Here is a 23,617-nt window from a genome sequence, read left to right as displayed (position 1 = left end):
TTTGTGTTTATCTCTGCCCACCTGCTGCCACGCTGAGATGAGGAAGGCTTGCAGATCAGGTCAAAGCCTGGTAGTCTTGTTCTTCTTTTTTTTTTTTTTAAAGATTTATCTATTTATTATATGTATGTACACTGTAGCTGTCTTCAGATGCACCAGAAGAGGGCATCAGATCACATTACGGTTGTGAGTCACCATGTGGTTGCTGGGATTTGAACTCAGGACCTTCAGAAGAGGAGTCAGTGCTCTTAAACCACTGAGCCATCTCTCCAGCCATCCAGTCTTGTTCTTAAGGATCATGCTACCGCTGTCCCTCCAAACCTAATCTTGCCCCCCAACACACACACACCCACCCCAAGGCAGCGTAGCATTTTCTACAGCAGCTGAAATACTTTCCCTAGAACCTCTACTCCTGACACCTGGGTCTCAGGACAAGCCATTGAACTTAGAAGCACTGCCTGTTTTGAGGAGGGAGGTCTGGAGTGGGGAAGGCTTCACCAGAAGTCAAACAGCATGGCAGTTTCCCGGGTAATCTTCCCAGATTCCTATCAGGAAAAGGCAGAAGAAGCCAAGGGTGGATTTGTGCAACGTGCTCTTACCATGTTCCCTCCCAACCTTCAGTCACCAGGGTCCTCACATATACGTGGCTGATTCTCTTGGATTTGATCCCCAGTCCTCAGAGCATCCTTGTGACGGGTAAAGTTCCTCCAGACAGCAAACCAAGCATTCAAAGCCCCTCTCCCTCCACTCTGCCCAAGGATGAGGACCCTGCCCTATCTAAGGAGGAGCTTAGGCTTCGGGGTGCAGGCCTGTGGGGGTTCCTGCAGATCAGTTTTCACTGGAATTCTGCAGGCTGAGCCAGGATGGAGGTGGCTATCCCGGGCAGGGCGGAGGTGAGTCAATGGGGTAAAGAAGATAATTAGGAAAATGACAGTGACTAATGTAATGGACAGCCCTTTATAGTTTATAAGGTACTTCTGCATTTATAAGACTGGGGTGTTTACTTATCCAAGACTGTGAACGAGACTGAGGAGCCTGGAAGTTTCAGTGCCATAGCCAGGTAGTTCTGAGTCTGCGGGGCAGACTTGTGCTCTAGTGCCCTGACCTGCCCTGGTCTGGTTACTCTCATTCTGTGACTCTGTAAATCTTAGCAGTGGCCCAGGAGTCTCAGGGTGACTCCCATTTTATAGAGGAGGAAGTAGGTGGCTGGGGCAAGGTGGAGGGTGGAGCTCGGGTCCTGTCCACTCATTTGGGACAGGCAGCAGGGCAGGCAGTTCTTGAGGCGAAAGCCGTTGTCTGTTGGGGACAGTACCTGGGGCTGCACAGCACATGGTCTGAGCTGAAACCTCTGAGAAACAAGGCAGTGGCTGAAAGGGACATTTGTCATCATCTCTGCTGGTGGGGACATGCAGGAGTAGGGCTCAGTGGTCCAGCACAGATATTTTGGTGCCTTTGCCTCTGTCACGAGGGGCATCTGGGCTCCTCTAAGCCTCGCTGATGCTGTTCCCACCTCCAGAGGCCAGAGCTCTGCATGGGAAACACATCTTAGAATCCAGTGCTCTATGCCAGAGGCCACAGTCTGAGGAGGCGTGGGGGTGCTGTGAAGGAGGTCAGAGAGAGGCTGGTCCTAGACTATATAGGTCTCTGATTGTACAGGGTGTGGCCCATAGTCCTGGTGGCTTGCTGCCCTGTTCCCTAATTAAAGTGTCCTTTTGAAAAATGCCCTCTGGTCCTGGCTCAGCAAAGCAGATGAGGCAGTTATGTCCCCTAGTCACAGGGACTCCTTGTCTTCCATGCAATGCCCAGAGGCCCAGGACCTAAGCTGTGAAGGAGAGGCTGGGGCTGGCGGAGCTGTGTCCACCCTGTCCAGTCCCATCTCACACTAACCTCTGGGGCAGCAACTCTTATATACCCTTGAAGCTGGCAACAGCCAGGATTAGAGGCACCATTGAGAGGCTCTGAGGGTTCCAGGCAGAGTGGGCAATAGGAAGCACCTTAGAGGCTCCATCATCGTGGGCTACCTGTGGCGAGTGGACAGTGGTTGTTGGAGCCTGGCGTTGGGCTGGGAGAGAAGGAGAGGGACATGGGGGCCGAGTGCAGAGATGCCCTCTGCAGTGTTGGGTGGCTCTCCAGGGAACACGCTGCTTCCTTGCAAAAGCTGCCTTTGGGTCCGTGCATCAGAATGGCCCCTGGTCTGCACTAGGGTTTAACAGGAGCCTACCCAGGAAGCCTCAAATCCACAAGGCTGGGGTTGCAGGCTGACTGAGCATGGACACTGGTCACTAAGGACACCTCTCCATGTCTCATCCCTGCCCTCTGCGTGCCTAAGGTCTGGTCACCCTGGATGGAGGGAGGGTGGGGACCCGTTAAATCAGGGGTTGTGGAATCTCATCTTCACTGCACTCTGTACTAAGAAGGGCTCCGATGTGCTGTCCAGATGTGCTGCAATTGATTAGTGATGTCTGTCATGCCTGGGAGGTGTGCCAGAGAGCCACTAACTTAGCCCCTGGAATAACTTTTTCCCATCCACACTGACATCCTGAGGCCAACAAGGCTCAGGATGGAGTAGACAAGGCCCTTTCCGCACTGGCTCTGTATCCTTGGATCCTGCATACCTGCCAAAACACGAATCTGAGATTCTAATCTCTGGACCTCATCCTGGTGATCAAACTCAGTGTCTGGTTTTGAACATTCTAAACAAGGCACCCTGCCACCCAGCAACACCCTGGCCCAGGTTCTTCATCTCTTAAAGGAAGAGGGGGATTCCAGCGGGCTTCCCAAGTAACTACCAGCTTGCAAACTGTACGGCTCTCAGGCTTGCCTGAGCCCTGCTTGCACTTTGCCCAGGTACCGCTGCCGTCAGGGTCACAGGCTAGGCTGGAGTTTAGCATCTGCCCTTCCTCACCATGTGATTGAGACTGGGTTGTTTAAGCCCTGTCCTTAGTTTAGTAAATAGATGTGCTATGTCATCTTGAGGTTGTTGTTTAAGTAAGGCCTGTGACCCTGGGCTTAGCTGAGAGCCACATGGATGGCTACATCCATGTTGTTGCACGTCTGACCTCTACCTTGGATGGGAATGTTGGCGTGGGTGGGGTAGGGGTGAGGCAGGGGCATAATTTCAAAGGGGTACAGGCCCGGACTCTCAGAGCTCAACTCTCCCAAGACCGCAGCCCCCAGCCTGAGCTGGCTTCTCCGCCTCCCTTTAACCAGCCCCATAAAAAGGGAGCAGGCAGGCAGGCCAGAGGGCGGGAGTCCCGCTGCAGACTTTGTAATGTGGCTTGGAGGCGGCCCCTGCGCCTTCCAACCAGGCTGTAATTACGGCTGGCACCAGACACCCCCTCATTACCAGGGCCTGTAAGGAGCGCTCTAATTACAGCATGCTGGCCGGCTGGAGAGGCTGCAGGGGCCGGCCACAGAGGTGGCCTGCCTCTCCAGGGAGGCACTGGGAGCTGGCTGGGGGGTGGGGGATGGGGGCTGGACTTGGACTTGGGCACACTCCCCAAGGCTCCCTTGTCTGTGGAAGGTGAGGCCTCCAGAGGAGAGTCTGGGGACTTCAGTACTTTATGCAAGTCTTTTTTTTTTTTTTAAAGATTTATTTATTTATTATATGTAAGTACACTGTAGCTGTCTTCAGACACACCAGCAGAGGGCGTCAGAGCTCATTACGGATGGTTGTGAGCCACCATGTGGTTGCTGGGAATTGAACTCAGGACCTTCGGAAGTTGCAGTCAGTGCTCTTACCTGCTGAGCCATCTCACCAGCCCCCTTTATGCAAGTCTTAAGCATCGACCATACACAAAAACATCTGGGCTATCAACTGCTTGCCCTGGCCTGCATGAAGACCTGGGTTCAATCCCCAGCACCGCATATGAAGAGGTGCAACAATGTTGATAATCTAGCTCTCAAGAGGAAGAGGAAAAATGTTTCAAAGCTCTAGGTTATCCTTGGCTATATAGTGAATTGAAGGCCAGCCTGGGCTTCTTGAGACCCTGCCTTAAAAAAATTAAAGATATCTACCACATCCCAGCCTAACGCAGAGGCACGGCAATAGACAAGGCCTTCATACCGTCGGACTCTAAATGAAAGCATGGTGAAGCCATGCTGCTTGCGATGGATGTGAAGATGTCCCTTTCCCAGGCTTCAAGAGCTTCAGTCAGTCAGTCTCCCAGGACCCTGTCACTTCTGTTGGCACAGAGGGGTCTCCAGGCCCTGTCCCAGGGTCTTTAGATTGCTTGGCACCCACACTCATGGTTAACGGCAGTATGTGTTGAATGCACCGTAGCAGAGTGTCTGTTCCCTGGGACCCTGGGTTCTGGAGGGGCCTGGATATTAACAAGGAAGTATACCAGTGCATCTGAGCTTAGGAGGCAGCAGGGGTAGTAAAGGAAGACAAGCCAGAGGAAGAACAGGAGGGAGCCTGTTGGTGGTGGTACAGGGGTTGCAGGCAGAGCAAGGCTCTAAGGAGGACTCTATTAGGTAAGGCCTGAGGAAGGAGCCAGGAGTCACCAGGTAAAGGCAGCGGAGTGGGAAGGCAGCCAGCCTCTCACGCCCAGATACTGTCAAGGTGACACTTAGGCACCCAGGTGGAAGCTGTACAGTTTCTGCACGCCGCTCACACAGCATTGGCCTAGGTGTACACAGATAGATGCCCAGTCCGGGTCAGTTCTGCCTCAGTGCTCTGTGACCTCAGGCCACACACACCCTCTCTGAACTGCGGCTAGACATCATCATCAGTCCCTCACCCCGCCCTGAGCCTGAAGACTGGAAGGATCTTGCTACTCTTTCCCCACCAATGCCAGCTCTCGGGAATAACAACAAGGGGACCTTGAAGCGGTAGAGACCGAGAGGGGCCAGAGAGCTGGGGTGGAGAGCTCAAGGCTGACCATTCTCTGGGCTTTAAGAGCCACCCGGAAGCAGGCACAAAGGGAATTGTCCTGAGCGCCAGGCAGTCCTCAGCTCCCAGCTGGGGAGGAAAAGCGAGACCTTTTTGTCCAGAGCCAGGGCTGAGACAGTGGCTAGTGACGTGCCTGGGAAAAACTGTAGTCCTCAGCTAAAATTAGCCACCCACCAAACCTCTGCATCAAGGGCAACCCGCCGCTGCCGCCACGGCTATTGTTTTGAACTTTGGATCCCAGGGGACTTGAGGAAGTTGGTGGCTGTCCCTCTCCCGGATGATATGAGCCACTCCTGAACCTCAGAAATGTCCAGTAAAAGGACCGGAGGGTGGACAGCCTGAGAGGGAATCTGCTGGGCTACCCAAGGCCACAGTCTCTAGTCTCACACTCTCCCTCTCCCTCCCCCCCTCCCCTGACTGTGCCCCAGGCTTAATGAGGGGCAGGTGTTAACCTGGGAGGAAGTTAAGGACATTTTGAAATACATGCAAGGAAGCAGCCTAAGGGACACACTTGCTCTTTGCCGGTGGCACATCCGCTGCCCCGGGGTTGGACACCCGGCTTTGACTCTGCCATCTAGTAACCATGTGACTTTAGGTAAACAGCAGTGATTGATTGAGGTCCTGTGGATGACTTAGACGCTCACGATGACGGTAGCAGAGATATGAAGATTCTAGACTGGAGCCTCCCCATGTTGCCCGGTTCCGCTCTGAGCACTGCCTCCTCTGTCCTCCCTGGACATTCCACAGTGTGACATCTGTTTAACAAGAAGAGGGTGTGTTTTCCTAGGGAGGACAGGGACCAGAGCTGGCACTGTGCAGCTGAGTCTTTCCTTGGGTTCCTTGTGAAAAGTCACCTACCAACTGTCACAGGAGCTGACTGTCATTGAGCTGAGTCAACCCGACACAATACCAAAGAGCTTAAAAAGCATGCGGAGGAGGGACTCAGGTGTGGAAGCCGACACTCCTCTATGGACTTAGGCGAGTCCCCGAACCTTCCTGTGTCCATTTCCCACCTCCGAGGACTGTTGACCAGGGAATGTGGGTGTGGAGCCTGGGAACGGCTCTGCTTCCCTAACTCAGTGCCCTGGGTAGCCATGAATCCCAGCACCAGTGGTGGTGTCAAACACCGAAGCCCTCCCTCCACCACCCCCAGGGGCAGACTCCCCACCCCCAGTACCAACTTCTCTGGTAGCGTCTGGTGACTTTCTGGTCCCCCTTGGGGGCTTAGAGGGCTAAGCAGGGAGCCATGACCTAAGGTGGGGAAGGGTCCGAGGAAGCTCTCTAGAACACTGGTATCCACAGGAGTAACCGGAGGCATAGCCTCCCCTAGGGTGCAGCTCTTACCATGCAGCCAACAGCCTACCGTTCCCAATGTCTCTGGGGGTCCCAGCAGGTCTCTGCCCCAGCATGTTTCTGGAGGCTCCTCCAAGACCGTGGGGAGTTGGCACTCCTCTTCCATGCTTCCTCCCCATGGGGAGACTCTTGAGGCTCTCTGCCCAGCCTGTGGCTCTAGCTCCCTGGGAACCCAGCCCTCGTCCTCCCTCCGCTCCTCCACCCGGTACTGCTGTCCCCGAGTACCTTAGTGCCCTCTCATGCTTTCTCTCTCTGGTCCCCAACTGCCTCAGAGGTGGGTACCATGCCACCACAGCCACTCTACAGAAAAACAAACTGAGGTCTTAGGTAAGGCAGCGGGCCGGTCCAGAGTCACCCAGTGGGCCAGTAGGTGATCAGGGATCAGTCAAGTGTTTTCTTTCCTTAGATCCCGGTTTCCTTCCTTCATTCACCCAAGAGCTCCATGGATAGGAACTAACCAAGAGCCTGTCATGTCTTCGGTTTATGCCATGGGGGACATCTGAGATGGGGCCAGCTCCCCTGAAGTGACAGTGGGTCCTGTGACCTGGAGTGCATCTCCTGCAGTTCCTGGGACACTTGTGTCATCCCCTGCCCTCCTGCCCTCTCACCCGCCACCTGCAGCTCCCTTAGAAAACCAGGTGAGCAGGCCCAGCCCTGAGCCAAGGCAGCCGGGTGATTACATCAGCAGGTGCAAACAGGCAGGCGGAACAGGGACCTGTGTCCCACGGGGGCCGGCAGCAGCTCCATCTGCCCCACAGAGTCTGTTTCATTCCCTTCTTCCAACTTGCATCAGCCTTTTACAGCTCTGTGTCATCACAGAGTAGGCCAGGTAGGGGCTGGAAGTCTGCTGGAACCCGGGAAACCTGAAGCTGTCTGTCTATCAAGCCCAAGCCGTGCCTGATTGAATGCCTGAGATCGCAGCACTCCGGAGGCATGAAGACTGTTACAAGTTCAAAGCCAGCCTGGACTACGCTGATACCCTACGCTTGTGGGATATCAGTAATTGATGCCCACTTCCTGTAGAAGGAAGCTGATGTGGAGGATGGGGAAGGGGGAGGAGGGAGGGGAGGAGAGGGAGGCTATGTATGAAATTCTCAAATAATAAAGTATTTAGGCTAGGTGTCGCAGTGCACACACACCTTTAATCTCATGGAGGTAGAGGCAGGCAGATCTCCATGAGTTCAAAGCCAGCCTCTTATCTAGAGAAGTCATGTCTTGAAAAACAAAAACAAAAAAATTTAAAAACACCAAAAAAACCCAACCAACCAACCAACAAAATGAAAAAAATTCAAGCCATCAAAGGACATGGTGGAATGGATTGGTTTTTATTTTATTATTATTATTATTATTATTATTATTATTATTATTATTATTATTGGTTTTTTTGAGACAGGGTTTCTCTGTGTAGCCCTGGCTGTCCTGGAACTCACTCTGTAGACCAGGCTGGCCTCAAACTCAGAAATCCGCCTGCCTCTGCCTCCCGAGTGCTAGGATTAAAGGCGTGCGCCACCACGCCCGGCTCCCAAACCATTCTTAATGTCGTCTTCATGTCAAAGGTATGATTATCTTTATAATCAGAACAGACCAAAAATTGTTTATTAGAAGCAAATGTGAGATTTTAATTTACTTACTTATATGTTGTCAGGGATTGAACCCCGGGCCTGTGCATGCTTGGTGAGTGCTGTACTTTGCCCCCAGCCCAAAGGAAAGAGTTTTGAAATAAAGTCCCTGCTGTGCCCCTGGGGGTCTGGTGCCCAGTGGCTCTACTGATCCTGTGCGGTGTGATCTAAGGCCAGAACACACCCTCTCTGGTTTCTGTTTCAGAGGGCAGTTATCAGATGAGCTCTGAGGATCCAGGTTTCCAGTGCGTTCCTGTGGCCCAGGCTCTCTCCTGAACCCCAACTGCTACCCTGATTCCAAGGATGCACAGCCAGAGAAAGCCTGCCTCCCTAGTGGGCCCAGCCCCAGGGCCTCGTGGAGTTTGCTTTATAGTGACCTAGCTAGCTTTAGGGCCTGTACGCCAAGGCCACGTAGTGAAGGTGAGAGGGGTGGGTGTGGGACGCTTGGCTCAGGGATGTCCTGAGCTCACAGCACTGGAGCTGATATGGCCCCCCAAGAGCCGGGAACCTGGGGAAGGGCTGCACTGTACTCTAAAGAGAGAGGTCAGGGAGGGGAGTTCCAGGGGGCTGGAGATGGCTTGGATGGCTCTATAGTGGGGTAAGGGAAGCTGTTGGAGGGACAGGGAGGACTTTCAAGACCGCCCCAGGCCTGGAGCAGGGTGGGTCCAGGGGTCAAAGAAAGAGCTTCAAAATTCAACAGGGAAGAGGGCCTGCAGGCTGGGAGGATACGGGAAGGAGCAGGTTTGCCATGTAATCTGAAGCATCAAATGGTTATCCGCAGCATCTGCAGTTATCCGTGCAGTGTCAGGGCTGGCTGAGGGGTGAAAGAAGAGAGGACCAGGAACACACTTCCCACCCCGTCCACAGTACCAGGAGAACACTCCCCTCCACCCCCGCACACTTCCCCTCGTCTATGGGAACAGCTGAGTGTTTGGTGGATTCTGAAATTGGAAGTCACCAGATTAAAAAAAAAGGATGGGAGGCTGGCATGCCCTGCGGAGGGATGGCGAGGGATGGCGGCGGCATTAGCTTAGTGCCCTGAGGATGGAGCCTCTGTCCCAGCCAGGATACGGTTCTGATGTCTAGGGAGATGGTAATGGGTGATTTCTCGTAGGATGCATGTGATTCTCAGGGTGTAATCTTAGCTTACTGTTTGGCTAAAGCGCCCACAAACAGGTCTGAAATTTGGGAGGGTCAGGCTAAGGGGAAGGGGTCCACATGCTGGGCTGATTCTCACCACCAAGATGACAGACACAGCTGTTCTCAATGGTCCACGGGATCATGAATGTGGATGGATGGTCTTGGGTGTGTCCTTTGACTTTTGAGCCTCCATTTCTAGCCCTGTAAAATGGAGCAGTAACTCGCTTGTTTGGCTGGTATATATGGTACCATAAAGGCTTTTTTGGGTGGGAGAGGGAGTTTCAAGACAGGGTTTCTCTGTATAGCCCTGGTGTAGACCAGGCTGGTCTCAAACTCAGAAATCCACCTGCCTCTGCCTCCCAAGTGCTGGGATTAAAGGTGTGCTCCACCACTGCCCGGCACTATAAAGGCTTTTAAATGCAAGACCAAAGGTCATTTTCTGGAAGAGGAGGGGATGAGAAGCCTTCGTCCCCTTACCCAGGAGAGAAGGATGCAGAAGATGGTTCCTCAGGGCTCTGAGCCCACCAAGCCTGGCACTGAAGTTAGCTATAGAGGTGTCCATGCCAGGGAGCTCAGGGTTCAGAGGAAGGATCTGGAGGGAGGCCAGGCAGCACAGCTTCCCCAAGGGCTTCTGTGAATCGGGTCACCCAGTGACCCAGTGACCCAAGGACTGTGTGTCCATTCCCACTCTTGTAAGTAGCATGGGCTACTCTAGCCTGATATCTGGGCCTTGGAGGGAGACCTCATGTGGGCATCTGGACCCTCCTTAGGTTTGACCCTCTTGACAAGGCTACTTCCTGTGGCCATCACAGCAAATGACATCATGGGCACGGATGGGTCTGTGGAGGGTGTGGGAACAGGGCTGGGTGAGAGGCTTCCTTTGTTAGGAGCAACTTGGTGTCCTCCAAGCTGGCCAGCCCCCCATTTGTCATCAGTAACGAGCATTGTAGCAGCCTCTGAGGGGGGACCGCAGCCTGAACCCCACAGGAGCTAGGGCCAGATGGCGGCAGTGTTCTGTGTCTGTGGGGTTTGTGTTTTTAAAACATAATAATAAAGTTGGCTCATCTCCTCCAGCTCTGCCCGCTCCCCACCGAGCACAGCGGCCCACAGTGAATGGGAGAGATTTTCCATGCAGTGGGAGTCGGGGCTGGGAGAATTAGCCGGTGTCCAGAGCCTCTGTGCTTGCTGATGATAAATGTGCCCAGCATGGGACAACTCTACGCGCACTTCCCTTACCCCCTCCTCACCTCCCTGTCCCGTGCCAGCCAGCCCTGGACGCATGGGCCTGCTCTGCTTTCGAGAGACTCCTAGAACCGTGCCAGGGTCCCTCGGCCTCAGGGACAAAGGCAGGTGATGGATGTGTCTAAGACCCTCCCTGCCAAGCTGCAGCTTTGTCCTGGGACCTCTACCCTGGGAGCAAAGCCCGGCCTCAGAAAGGAATGGTGAGCGTTCGTAGCCCGATGTGGGACACTGGGCGTGTACCCGCCACAGCCAAGCACCTTTCTACTGAACCCTGAGCCAGAAACAGAACTCAGATCCGGCTGGGTTAGCGTGTTGTGTGATGTTATCAGTTGCTCCCCATTTCTGAGACTGGTAACATGCAGGACTCTCGGGGCATGCTCTCATCCGGTTCCTTGGGTGACAAACCTCACGGCAACACCCTCAAGTGAGCAGGCAAGAGGCAAACCACTTTCTTAGATCCCCTCATTCGGACTGAGGGGTTGAACCAGGCTAGAGAGCTCTGAACAACCTGCCCACTCCTGCTCAGCCTCAGCCTGGGATCAAAGGTCACCCCAGGGAAGGCAAAGCTACTCTCTCTTCATAAAGTGACAAGGGTGGGGCTGGTGACATGGGCCTGTGATTCAAGCGCTCAGGAGGCTGGGGCAGGAGGATTGGATTTGAGGGCAGCCTGGTCTACAGAGAGACTTTAAAGGAAGGAAAGAGAATAGTGTGCTTAGGCTGATTCCTCTGGGAAGCTGCTCTCTTCTTGGTTCTGTGCCTCCTGCCTACTCCAGAGCCTCAGGTCCTGGCACCTTTGGAGCCAGCGCCTTCACTGGGGAGAAGCCTGTGGACTGACAGTGTTTCCATCCCCACTGCCTGTCTCCATCATGTCTCCTGACATGAACATTGAGGTCCACTGGAAGAGTGTGGTATATCGTCTGCCCTCCAGAACAGTAACTGAGACTGCTAAGGAGCCTTGGAGCTCCCACGTACAGCGCCTGCTCAGTCCACTTGGCCTCACACCTGCCTGTGTCCCTGGCCCAGAGAACGGGGACCTTGTCTCTAGGAGGACAGCAGGATAGGGGGTGGACTCAAACCTGGTCTCAGAGACAGGAGACAAAAGAGTTTGAGAATCTGGGGGCCCAGACTTCCAGAGGTGAGGTGGCTGTGTGACCTCCAAGACTAGCGTCATGGCTGGTCCCAGAGACCAGGAAGCTTTGTGACCTTCAAGGTCAGTGTCCTGACTGCAATGGCCGGCCAGTGGCATCTGTGAGTCGTTGTCAGTCAAAGCCGCCAAGGCGAGAAGGGTCCTCCCAGGCAGGATCCTTGGAAGTGTATGTGTGCCCGTGTGAGTTAAAGTTGGTGAGGAGTAGGGGTGGGGGGACGACATTAAGATGACCCCCACAGAGCTCTCTCATTCCATAGGGTCAGAAAGCCAGGAGCCAGGCTTAGGTAGTTCACACCTATGACCCCAGCATCTGGGAGGTGGATCTCAGGACGACCCCAGAGTTCAAGGTCATCGTCACCTACCTAGAGTGTAGCGAGTCTCTGCCTGATGCCAGGTCACAGCCCTGGGCAGAAAGGCTCTTGTAAGGTAGAGTCTGGGACCCCTGCCTTAGGGATGCAATTCCCAAACCAGGCTGTGCCACCTCAGGGTGCTATGGAATAGTTGTTTTAGTAGTAGATGAAGCTCGCTGTTTTAACACTAATGTTACCTGGCTCTCTTTTAGTTGGCCAGGTCACTCCATAGGAACTAAGGACTCTGTATAAATGGGGATGGACGGGAGCGGGGGAGGGCAGCGTCTACCGTGCTCTGAGAACTTGTGCTGTGCCCAACAGGTGCATACAGCATCCATCCTAGTTAGTAAGTTAGATAAAACGAGTGTGTGTGTGTGTGTGTGTGTGTGTGTGTGTGTGTACTTGCGTGTCTCTATGTGGGTGCATGCATTAGAAGTTATAATCCATAGATCCACATATGAGAAATAGCATGAAATACCAGTTTCTCTCAGCCTGGGTTCCCACACTTAAGATGATTCATTTCCAGATCCACCCCTTTTTCTGCAAAACTTTATTTTTGTGGATGAATAAAATTCCACTGTGTGTGTGTACCGCATTTTCATTATCCGCCCCTTGATAGCCATTTATGCTGGGTCCGTGTCCTTGCTCTTGTGAGGAGAGTAGTGGTATACGTGGCCGTGTGATAATGCCAGGTATTTTCCGAGTGATAACTCAACTTTTAGGAATAAATTCATACTGAGTTCCTTGACTCTGACTATATAATAATAATAATAAATTCTTTGTGGCCTTGTGATACCATTAAAACTGATGGATCTACTAACAACTAGAAACTGTTGTGCTGTGTTGATGGTGATTATCAGATGTAGCTAGGGCCTAGGAAGCATCCTCTAAGCAGGACCAGGCCAAGTACCTCATTCTTGGCTGGTGCCAGAGGACCTGGTAGAGGCTATCATGCCTGCTGCACTCTGTTGGTGGTGGGCACAGTCCGAAGGTTCTGTTTCTTGAGTGAAAACCTTAGCTCTGCTGTATGAGCTTGAGCAACTTGGTCATCCTCTCTGAGTCTCAATTTCTCTTCTGTAAAATGAGGAGACAGTCCGGGTAGCCCTGGCAGCACTCGGGAGGCAGAGGCAAGCGGATCTCTGTGAGTCCAGGACAAACAAACAAGTGAATGAATGAGGACAACAGAACGCACCCAGAGGGGTGTTGCAAGAATTTAATAACTCAACTGTTTGCAAATACTCAATAGCTCGCTGCTTGGGTGGGCATTTGGTAAGACTTCAATGGGGAGCTGGGCGTGGTGGCGCACGCCTTTAATCCCAGCACTCGGGAGGCGGAGGCAGGCGAATTTCTGAGTTCGAGGCCAGCCTGGTCTACAAAGTGAGTTCCAGGACAGCCAGGGCTATACAGAGAAACCCTGTCTCGAAAAACAAACAAAAAAAAAAAAAAAAAAAAAGACTTCAATGGGGCAATGTGTACTTATCCAGTGGTGGGCCCACTCCAGACCACCATGTGATCTTCAAAGCAGTCTAACTGGAGGCTGGTGCTTCCCTCCAGTCTTCCTCAGCAACAAAACAGCAGGACTCCCATAAGACACACTCTGGTTCACATAGAAGGTGCTGGAAGAAATGGGTTTATGCCCCATTGGCTGGCTTCTCCTTAAGCACTAGGTTTGGTGTGTTTTGTGTGTGTGTGTGTGTGTGTGTGTGTGTGTGCAACACACTGTCTCTCCCCCTTCCCCACCCCTCTAAAGCCAGTATCTTTTGCCCCAGTCTTTTTTTTTTCTTCTTCTTTTTCTTTTTTAGTTTTTTGAGACAGGGTTTCTCTGTGTAGCCCTGGCTGTCCTGGAACTCATTTTGTAGACCAGGCTGGCCTCAAACTCAGAAATCTACCTGCCTCTGCCTCCCAAGTGCTGGGATTAAAGGCATATGCCACCACTGCCCCGCCTTTTGCCCCAGTCTTAGGAGAGTCTCCTGGTGCACAGAGAGAAAAAAACTAGACACATTTTGTCTATTCTGGTCTGAGGGAACTGTTCCCTGCCCCTCTGCCTACAGGGGACTTCCTTAGGGCCACACAAAGCCTTTTGACCTTACAGACAAGTTCATGATCCCTATTTGGGCCTCCTGGGACCCCACTGCCTCTACAAGCACTTGCCTGGTGAGAAGGGCCATCCATGTACACACACACACACACACACACACACACACCCTGCATTTGATTCCATTTTCCCAGTAATGAACCGGAGCACAAGCCCCCCCACTGCTTGTCCCAAGCTGCCACCAATTGTTCTGCATTTGTGATGCAAAGCCATTTTTCCTAAGTGAATTGTGACCAATCACAGGCCTGGCCTGCTTTCCTCCCATCCTGTTTGTCTCACCTCCCAAGGTGCTGTTCTTTCCAGGGACACAGGTTTTTCCACCAGGCCCTGTGGGGGAGGAGGTGGCCACCAGTTTAGCCTAGCTGTGTGCTCTAAAGGTTCTCCCTTCTGCTAAGGTGTGAGCCTGAGAAGAGCCTGCAGGATGCTTAGAGCCCTGTGCTTGGCATTACCACCCCCACACAATGCACCCCAAAGATCCTGGATGCCTCTGTGTCTCCAGTGGGGTGGCTCAGGGTGGTGATGGCTTTGAGGCAGAGCTGGCCTGGTTTGTGCTTTTGTCTCAGCCTGTATGTAGACATGGGAGATGACTGAGGCCAATCAGAGCAGATCTAGTGGGGGTGCCCTTGCCTCTGGACCACTAACATCGCAGGGCTGGCCAGGATGGGAAAACTGCTGGCTCTGGAGACCGTGTACGAGTGGCAGTTTAGGTCCTCGGGATGAGGTCCCCAGGATGAGGTGTTCATGGCACTCTCCCTCCACAGGCGTTGACTCTGCTGGCCAGGTGCTCCCGGACTCCTACCCATCAGCCCCCGCGGAGCAGCTGCCGTACTTCCTGCTGGAGCCACAGGACGCCTACATCGTAAAGAACAAGCCAGTGGAACTGCACTGTAGAGCCTTCCCCGCCACGCAGATCTACTTCAAGTGTAATGGCGAGTGGGTCAGCCAGAACGACCACGTCACACAGGAGAGCCTGGATGAGGCCACAGGTGAGGCTGGCCCCACCTGGGCTCCTCAGAGATGCCACAGAGCCATGGTGCCCCCTGGGCCTTAGGCTCCCCTCAGGTTCTCCAGGTGTGGGCTACAAGCCCCAGCAGGGGCTCCCCGACCCTGCCACACAGTTGACCAGTCTTGAAGTTGCACACCAGACAAGACAACACCTGCGGTGTCTTTCCATAGCTTCTTGTTAGGGGAAGATGGTACCGTTTTCTGGTTACATTCATGGTGTGTTTCCTTGCCAGAAACTGTTCTTGGTATAAAAGAAAGATTCATGCGTGTTAAGTGGCCCTTACACTTGGGACCAGGAATGTTTCAGATTTCAGAATTTTTTAGACTTTGAATTTGCTCAGATTCTGAATCAGATAGCCCCCTCCTACCTCAAGGAAGGAAGGAAGGAAGGAAGGAAGGAAGGAAGGAAGACCAAAAACAGAAACAACATCCAAAATGCCCCAAAACCTGCATTTCTGCAGCATTCTATCAACAATCAAGTTTTGGTTTTGGGCTGGGGTTTTGTGGTGTAGGGTTGTGATCTCAGTTACTCTGGAGGCTGAGGCAGGAGGGTTCAAGTTTAATTTGAGTTTATTTTGGAACCCTATCTCAAAATAAAGTGAGAAAAGGGTCTCTGGGCCTATGGGTCGGTGGCAGAGTGCTTGCCAGTACTCACAAGGCCCTGGGTTCAGTCCCTTACACGGTATAAAATAAAATATAATATGAAGTTGGCTGGCACTTCAAGATGGCGCAGGGTAAAGGTACCTATTTACAACCTGAGTTCAGTCTCTGGCGGCACAAAGTAGAACTGACTCCAGAAAACTGTCCTCTGACTTCCAGATGTGCTGTGACTCGAGCAAGCACATACACACACTCACACATACACATGCACATGAGTTCACATACACTAACTGTAAAAATATTTTAAATAATACGATTTCATCGGCCAGTGGTAGCACACACCTTTAGTCCCAGCATGCAGAAGGAAGAGGGAAGTGGATCTCTGAGTTCGAGTACAGCCAGGGATACACAGAGAACTTTGTCTCGAAAATTCAAGATCAGAGAGCCAATCTCAAAAAACAAACAAATAAGTAAATAAATTAATAAGTGACTAGTAAGATTCGATTTGGTGAGAATTTTGGATTGCAGGCTGTGGGTGCCCTGTCCTATAAATATCACATGAATGATTAAACAATCTGTGCTAGAATGCAGTCCAGACTGTAAGGAGGGAAGGACAGTGACTGGATCTTAGGCTGGGAAGAGGCACGGAGCCCTTCCTCCTGAGGTGTGGCTTGTGGTACTGCCAGGTGGAGGCTCAGCCAGCTCTCAACCTCTCCCAGGGGATGGCAAGGGCGAGTGGCCCTGGCTTAGGGAAGGTCCCACCCTAGGCAGGGTGTGGGAGTCCTGGGTAAAAGGCCTTTCCCAGAACAGGGGGATAGCGAGAGGCATGTACAGATGCCCGCTATACTGAGCCCAGCAGCCGGAGCCGAACGAGTTTTGCTCCGGCCTGGTTCTGACTGCTCTCACCTGCTCTTTCTTCTCTTTCCTGTTTCCCTCCCTTGGTCACATCCGTTGCTCTCTTCGTTTGTGTTTGAGTCTCTCCTGCTTTCTTCTGGCCCCCACCTCCAGACCCCCTTCTCTCCTTCAATTTCTGCTTTGCTTTGAAAAGCCCTGATCTCAGGCCCACCCAGATTGGAAAGCCACACCCCAGACAGCACCTAACCTTAACCACCACTGGCTAAGCCGTGCTCCTGAGAAGGTTCAGCCTCAGGTGTGAGCTTGGTGCTGGGGGTTCTGAAATAAAAAGTCTTAAAATTCCATTCTCATCTAAAATCTGATAGGTAAAAGAATTCGAAGCAAAACAAAGGAAGCCCGATTGAACAGTCAGTGTGAATGATACTGGCCTGTCAACCCCAGGCCACACAGAAAAGACCCTCTCTTAACAAAACCAGAAGAGAACAGTCTAATCCACCATTCAGGCCTGATCACACTGGCTGTGTGACTGTGGGGCAGTCATACAACCTCTCTGGGCCCTGTGGCCTTCTTTTTCTCTGTTAGCAGGAAGTCCCAGTGGGGAGGCCATAAGATACTATGAGCACAGTGCCCGCCAGGCAGAGGACTAGGACCCTCTGGGCCCTCCCTGTCAAACACTTCTGTATTCTTTATGGATTTTCCTGGCTTCTTACAACTAGTCCTTCTTTGGCCTGTGAGTCCCTTCTCCCAGTCACGGCCAGCCATGAGTTCTAGTCCAAGCAAGAGACAGTTTGCCTGCTGTGGGCCTCAGATGATGGCCTGTGCTGGCAGTAAACAATCCCATGGTTCCTAGTAATGGTGACAAGCATGGCTCTTGCGCCTATCAGGGGCACATGATACCTGCTAGCCCTGGGATCTGGGGCTGTCGTCCCCATTGGCTATGTATAGTGACAGTGGTCCCTCAGTCCATGCATGGGAGGACAGTGGTGAGATGGACAGGCGTACTTGCGGCTCCTGCCTGGATGAGCAGGTAGCGAACCTGCTGGTAACTGGAAGTGCCCTGGGCATTGAGGGCGCAGAAGAGTTCCAGACAGGAGACCATGTACAGTGGCCCGTGGCTACTTGAGGAAGTCTGGAGGCTGTGTGGAGGACTTGGGTCTTTCTGCTGAGGCTAGCTGGGTGGTGGTGAATGGGTTTGAGGGCCTAGAAGGCATTGTCCCGGGGAACGGCTGTAGATAGAGCCAGTGGGATTCTGCCGGAGCGCGCCAGAGACTTGGGTAGAAGGGAGGCTGTTTCTTTCCCACTGAAGACCCGTCCTCTCCCGGCCAGGCTTACGGGTGCGAGAGGTGCAGATCGAGGTGTCACGGCAGCAAGTGGAGGAACTCTTCGGGCTCGAGGACTACTGGTGCCAGTGCGTGGCCTGGAGCTCTTCGGGAACTACCAAGAGTCGCCGAGCCTACATCCGCATTGCCTGTATGCCTCCCTGAGTATCCCACCCCACTTCCCCATAGAGATCAGAAAAAGAAATACCCTCCCACTGTATGCCAGACATGGGCTCCTAGACCTAGAGGCCAGGCCTCCTCAGGCTCTGGGGTTTCCAGCAGCCCTTTCCAGGTGAGGTCCCAGAGTCAGGGAGGGGGGACCCTGTTTCCGCAGGTGAAGGGTTCCTGTAAACAGTTCCATAGGCATGCCCTACCCCCTAGTGGCTACAGTGGGCATTTCATGCTCACATCCGCAATCCCTTGATGTTCTTGGAACTCTTCTCAGACTTGCGCAAGAACTTTGACCAGGAGCCTCTGGCCAAGGAGGTACCCTTGGATCATGAGGTCCTTCTGCAGTGCCGCCCACCGGAGGGAGTGCCTGTGGCTGAGGTGAGGAGGGGGGCGTGGCCAGCCAGGTAGGGTATTTACCAGCAGCTCCAGACTTCCTGTGGTCCTGCCTGTCCTTCTGAGCCCCATTCACACCAGACCCCACCATCTCTCCATAGGTAGAGCCTCACAGGAAGGGTCTTGGTCTCTGACACCCCTACCTGACATATACCCAATAACCACACTTGTAGATACCACTGGATTTCCTTGGGTGTGTCCAGGCGTTTATTCACTCCATCAGCTAGAGACCACCTTCCTTTCTTTCCCCTCCCACATCCTATGCTGGTCTGGGGGGGGGGGCACGGACAAAGGACAGGCCTCATTCACATCTCAGCTGTCGAGCCCCCAAAACTTGGTCACCTGGTTATTTCTGCTTGTGCCTTCCTAGGCAATGAGTAAGGTGGGCACCTGATTGGCAGTTGCCACCTGCTGGGCTTTGATCTCTCAGCAGCCCTGCAGTGTGGACACAGCCACCGTTTAGAGATGAGAGGGATGGGGTGACCACCTAGGTTATGAACGCTGGTGTGGAGCAGAGCTAAGGACAGGACCCAGGGTCCTGCTGCTTTTAGGGACATAGGGAGGGCCAGACACTAGCAGCCTATGCTTGCTCACATTCATCTGAACCCCGTGGGGTGGGTGCTGTTCAGGTTCCATCTTACAGTTGGCAGACAATGAGTCCTCCCTGCCCGCCTCCACAGGTGGAATGGCTCAAGAATGAAGATGTCATTGACCCCGCTCAGGACACTAACTTCCTGCTCACCATTGACCACAACCTCATCATCCGCCAGGCGCGCCTCTCAGACACGGCCAACTACACCTGTGTGGCCAAGAATATCGTGGCCAAGCGCCGGAGCACCACGGCCACAGTCATCGTCTATGGTGTGGATGGGTGTTTGCGGGCATGGGCTGTGATTATCCAGGGTGCCCTCTGGTGGGAGCTCTCATAGGGGGACCTGAAGCAATATATCCCCTCCACCCTGCCCTACTCCCACCTCCAGGAGGCCAAATCCCAGGTACCCAGTCACACACTGGGTGACCCTGGTTAGGTGTTACCCCTCTACCAAGTACCCCATCACACACTGGGTAGACCCTCATTAGGTGTTACCCCTCTATCAAGTTTACTGCATCACTGTACAATGGGCCGGGATGAGACAGTGACTTCCTAGGCCCTCTCAGGTGCCAACAGTGGCCTCTCAGTGCCCAGTCCCACAGATGAATGGTTCCAACCAGTGTCTAGGTTACTAAAGGTGGGTGATGGGCTGAAGATAACCTGGAGGCAGCCAGACCCATGTTAATCATTTGATGGGCCATCCCTACAGTGAATGGAGGCTGGTCTAGCTGGGCAGAGTGGTCACCCTGTTCCAATCGCTGTGGCCGAGGCTGGCAGAAGCGTACTCGGACCTGCACCAATCCAGCCCCACTCAATGGAGGTGCCTTCTGTGAGGGACAGGCCTTCCAGAAGACAGCTTGCACCACCGTGTGCCCAGGTAGGAGTCACCAGCCCACCCAGGCTCTTCTGCCTATGGGATATGTATGGAGTTGGGATACTACCTTCTCCCAGTGGCAAAGAGCGCAGGGCCCAGGTCCTCAGGGTACTCTATGGTCTCTCTCTCTCTTTCTCTCTCTCTCTCTGTCTTTGTGCCAGTAACCTTGAGTATCTTTACCCTCAGCTACTGAGCGTGTCTAACTGCCCCCCAGCCCGTGGGCTGTGCAAATATGATTGGCATGTGCGTGCATGGGTCCGTGTGTACGTACGTACGTACGTGTGTGGGTCTGGGCGTATGTGCGTGCATGTATGTTTTTGTTTCCGTGTCCCCACTTGAATGCGTAACTGCGTGTCCATGTCTGTGCTGTGCTCCTGCAGTGGATGGAGCGTGGACCGAGTGGAGCAAGTGGTCTGCCTGCAGCACAGAGTGTGCGCACTGGCGCAGCCGCGAGTGCATGGCACCGCCACCCCAGAATGGAGGCCGTGACTGCAGCGGGACGCTACTTGACTCCAAGAACTGCACTGATGGGCTGTGCGTGCTGAGTGAGTGCTTTGGAGTCGGGAGACAGGTCCCTCTGCCCTGGCCCAGCCGTAGGGCCTCTGTCTGGCCCCCACGCTCGTCCTTCATCTCATTCATGCCATGCCCCCATCACCTCCTCGGCCACCCTTTCTCTGTCACCTGAGTCATCATCTTTCCCTTTATTTCCCTTGACAGATCAGAGAACTCTAAACGACCCTAAAAGCCACCGTAAGTCCCATTTCATGCCTCTCTTCTTTCTTCTGGGAATTCCTGGCTCTCCTTGGCTGGCTTTCCACGGGTGTGGGGTCCAAGGCAGGGAGAATTGATGGTTTTTCCTCCCAGTAAAACTCCATAGGCTCCCCGTACCTCATGCATGCTGCCACGCTTCTGTCATGGAGAGGCAGTGAGACTCTCGGCTGTCAGAAAGGCCCCCGACTCCCTCTGACACTCCCGTTACAGAATGGGAAACTGAGTCTCAAAGGAGAAAGAAACATGTCCAAGGAACAAAACCAGGATTTGAGCCCACATATTTTTGTGGCCAAAGCAGGTGGACATGCCGGTAGACAGTTCCGCAGTGAACTTAACCCTGATCTGAGTGCTGCTGCCCAGAGTCAGCTCCCAAAGGACTCCCCTCCCACCCCAAGGGCCCTTAGTGCTGTGACAGCATTATCAGGGCAGCACAGCCTCTCCTTCAGACCAGCCTGTGGTAATTAAAGAACAATTTCCAGATCATTCTGCAGGGAAGGCTTCAGCTCAGCAAGAGGCCAGGCCCGGCGCTAATGCAGAGAGTAAATCACCAAGCAAGTGGCCCCCAGTGTGAGTGTGGAGCCGAGCTTAGAGACGAGCCTGTCCCTGCTGGGACGAGCCTCCTGAGAAGTGGGAGCCCAGCCCTGAGGAAGTCTCTAGCACCTCCTGGCTTGTCAGGATGCGGGTGGGGTGGGGGGTGCCCCAGTGAGATTGTTGAGGTGAGGTATAGACAGTGTTCCCAGAGCAGGAAGCCATGGCCTCCCATGCTACAAGATGTGACTGTGGGCTCACCCAAGGGTGCAGGAGGCCAGGCTGGACCTTAGGCTACCTCTTCCAGAGACCCCTGTTGGTTTTTTTTTTGTTTGTTTGTTTGTTTTGTTTTGTTAAGACTTATTTACTTATTATATGTAAGTACACTGTAGCTGTCTTCAGACACTCTAGAAGAGGGCATCAGATCCCATTACAGATGATTGTGAGCCATCATGTGGTTGCTGGGATTTGAACTCAGGACCTTTGGGAGAGCAGTCAGTGCTCTTACCCACTGAGCCATCTCTCCAGCCCGAGTCCCCTGTTTTTAATGAAGCACAGGTGCTTCTTAGCGCTCCTGAAAGACGTTAGGTCAGAGAGTAGCTGTCAGGTGGCCTCCGCTTTGCTGTGCCTGAGTTGGCTGGTGTGTTAGTCACTGACCCTGGGTGGCTTTTAAAATTCATATTTCACTTCATTAAAACTAAATTCATTAGGAAACACAGCTCCCCAGTTGCACCGGTCACATCTTAGTCGTCGGTAGCCACATAGGTCTACTTGAGCATTCCCAGGATGAAGGGGACAGGATATTTCCGTCCTTCTAGAATGGTCTGTGGACACCTGCATGTTCCTGCCTGGCAGTGCATAATTATTTGCAACTGCAGCCCCTGCTGGCGGAAGGCGGTATTGCTTCGCTGTGGGCTCCCTGGGTCCCATCTTTCTTTCTGCCATCCCGCTCACCACCTCTCCATCCATTGTTCCGCCTCTCACCCCACGTGCTTCCCTCCCTCCACTGCACCTCCCATCCAATGCATAGTGAAGAGACTTCTTAAGATGGTTTCGGGGAGCCAGGGCGTTTGGTTGTATGGGAATTGTAGGTTTGGAGCGAAGCTTTGCCACGTAGGTGGAATCGTGTGCCCTCTGGTTCCCAAGCCTCACACCCCGGGCTCCTCAGCGCTGAGCCACGACTGAGCTCGTGAATCAGACCTACTGGTTCCGTTACATTCTGTACTGTACCAGGAGGGTGAGCATAGGGTGGGGATTTTGTGACAACTTACTGAGAAAGAGGTGGATTCAAGGGTTGTGAGACTTGCCTGAGGCCACTGATCTGCCTTAGGGGGCAAAGCCTAGAATCTAGATTTTTCCTTACTACCCCAAAGGGCCTTTCCCTCACCTGACCCTACTGCCTCTACAGCCCTGGAGCCATCGGGAGATGTGGCACTGTACGCAGGCCTTGTGGTGGCTGTCTTTGTGGTGGTAGCGGTTCTCATGGCCGTGGGAGTGATCGTGTACCGGAGAAACTGCCGGGACTTCGACACGGACATCACCGACTCCTCTGCGGCCCTCACTGGTGGCTTCCACCCTGTCAACTTCAAGACTGCAAGGCCCAGTAAGGACCTGGTGTGGCAGGAATGGCTGAGGGGATCCCAGAACAGTGTAGCTGTCACCAGAGCTGGGGCACTTCCCAATTTGGCCATTAGTTTCCTATAGCAGTTGAGCCTTCTGTAGCTGGAATTGTGGGTGGGGCAGAGGCCTGGAGAGAACAGAGTGGGCGGGGCCGTGTGGTGAGGCATGGGAACAGTGGTTCTGACCGCCACATCCGCCCCTGCAGACAACCCGCAGCTCCTGCACCCGTCCGCCCCTCCAGACCTGACGGCCAGTGCTGGCATCTACCGCGGGCCTGTATATGCCCTGCAGGACTCCGCCGACAAGATCCCCATGACTAATTCGCCCCTGCTGGATCCCCTGCCCAGCCTCAAGATCAAGGTCTATAACTCCAGCACCATCGGTTCTGGGTCTGGCCTGGCTGATGGAGCCGACCTGCTGGGTGTCCTACCGCCCGGCACGTACCCGGGCGATTTCTCCCGGGACACCCATTTCCTGCACCTGCGCAGTGCCAGCCTTGGTTCCCAGCACCTCCTGGGCCTACCTCGGGACCCCAGCAGCAGCGTCAGCGGCACCTTTGGTTGCCTGGGAGGAAGGCTGAGCCTCCCCGGCACAGGTAGGCCTCCAGTTCCATTGCTCAGGTGGGAAGTTATGGCTTGGAGCAGATTACCCATAGAGAAATCTGGTAGAAGACCTGAGATCAGAACTTCCTGGGCCTCTGTCAGCCAGGAAAGTCTTGGGGCAACCACTTGAAAGGGGTCTCATTTCCCTTTAGGTTGGGAGAATGGCTCTTATCTTTAGTCCCACAGAGCTGTCCTGGTTTTAAAGGGCAGCAGGGCCAGGATGCGCATCTCAGCTTGTGAAAGTGGCAGCTGGTAGCTTTTCAGAGTCCTGTCCTGAGCCAGCATAAGGGCCAGCACTGGAGCATTCTGACCCCCCCCCCCCCCCAGCAATGTTAGAGGCCCCCTGTATTCATGGGCAGACCAGGCCAAGTAGCCTGTGTGCTCTCTGTATCTGTCCATCCCCATGCCCCCGAGTCTAGAGTCTTTCCCTTCCCTAGGTTGGAGCCAGAG

General features: G+C 53.6%; 1 protein-coding gene across 3 annotated transcripts in view; it reads left to right on the top strand.

Moving 5' to 3' along the window:
* The window catches only part of Unc5b (unc-5 netrin receptor B), a 69,271-nt gene that overhangs the window by 34,014 nt on the left and 11,640 nt on the right, over positions 1–23,617 (top strand). The window contains exons 2-10 of one of the 3 annotated variants that reach the window (XM_021173793.3): positions 14,599–14,823; positions 17,624–17,767; positions 18,062–18,165; positions 18,861–19,041; positions 19,482–19,649; positions 20,027–20,191; positions 20,364–20,396; positions 22,354–22,548; positions 22,771–23,160. In XM_021173793.3, the coding sequence (XP_021029452.1) occupies positions 14,599–14,823; positions 17,624–17,767; positions 18,062–18,165; positions 18,861–19,041; positions 19,482–19,649; positions 20,027–20,191; positions 20,364–20,396; positions 22,354–22,548; positions 22,771–23,160 (1,605 nt within the window). The remainder of the gene's footprint in view (positions 1–14,598; positions 14,824–17,623; positions 17,768–18,061; positions 18,166–18,860; positions 19,042–19,481; positions 19,650–20,026; positions 20,192–20,363; positions 20,397–22,353; positions 22,549–22,770; positions 23,161–23,617) is intronic. The other 2 variants (XM_021173795.3, XM_085842825.1) reach the window with 2 other exon arrangements.

The sequence above is a fragment of the Mus caroli genome, unplaced genomic scaffold, assembly GCF_978045245.1.
Source record: "Mus caroli unplaced genomic scaffold, Mus_caroli_1 scaffold_9, whole genome shotgun sequence".
NCBI lineage: Eukaryota > Metazoa > Chordata > Mammalia > Rodentia > Muridae > Mus > Mus caroli.
This window is presented reverse-complemented; position numbering and strand designations above follow the sequence as displayed.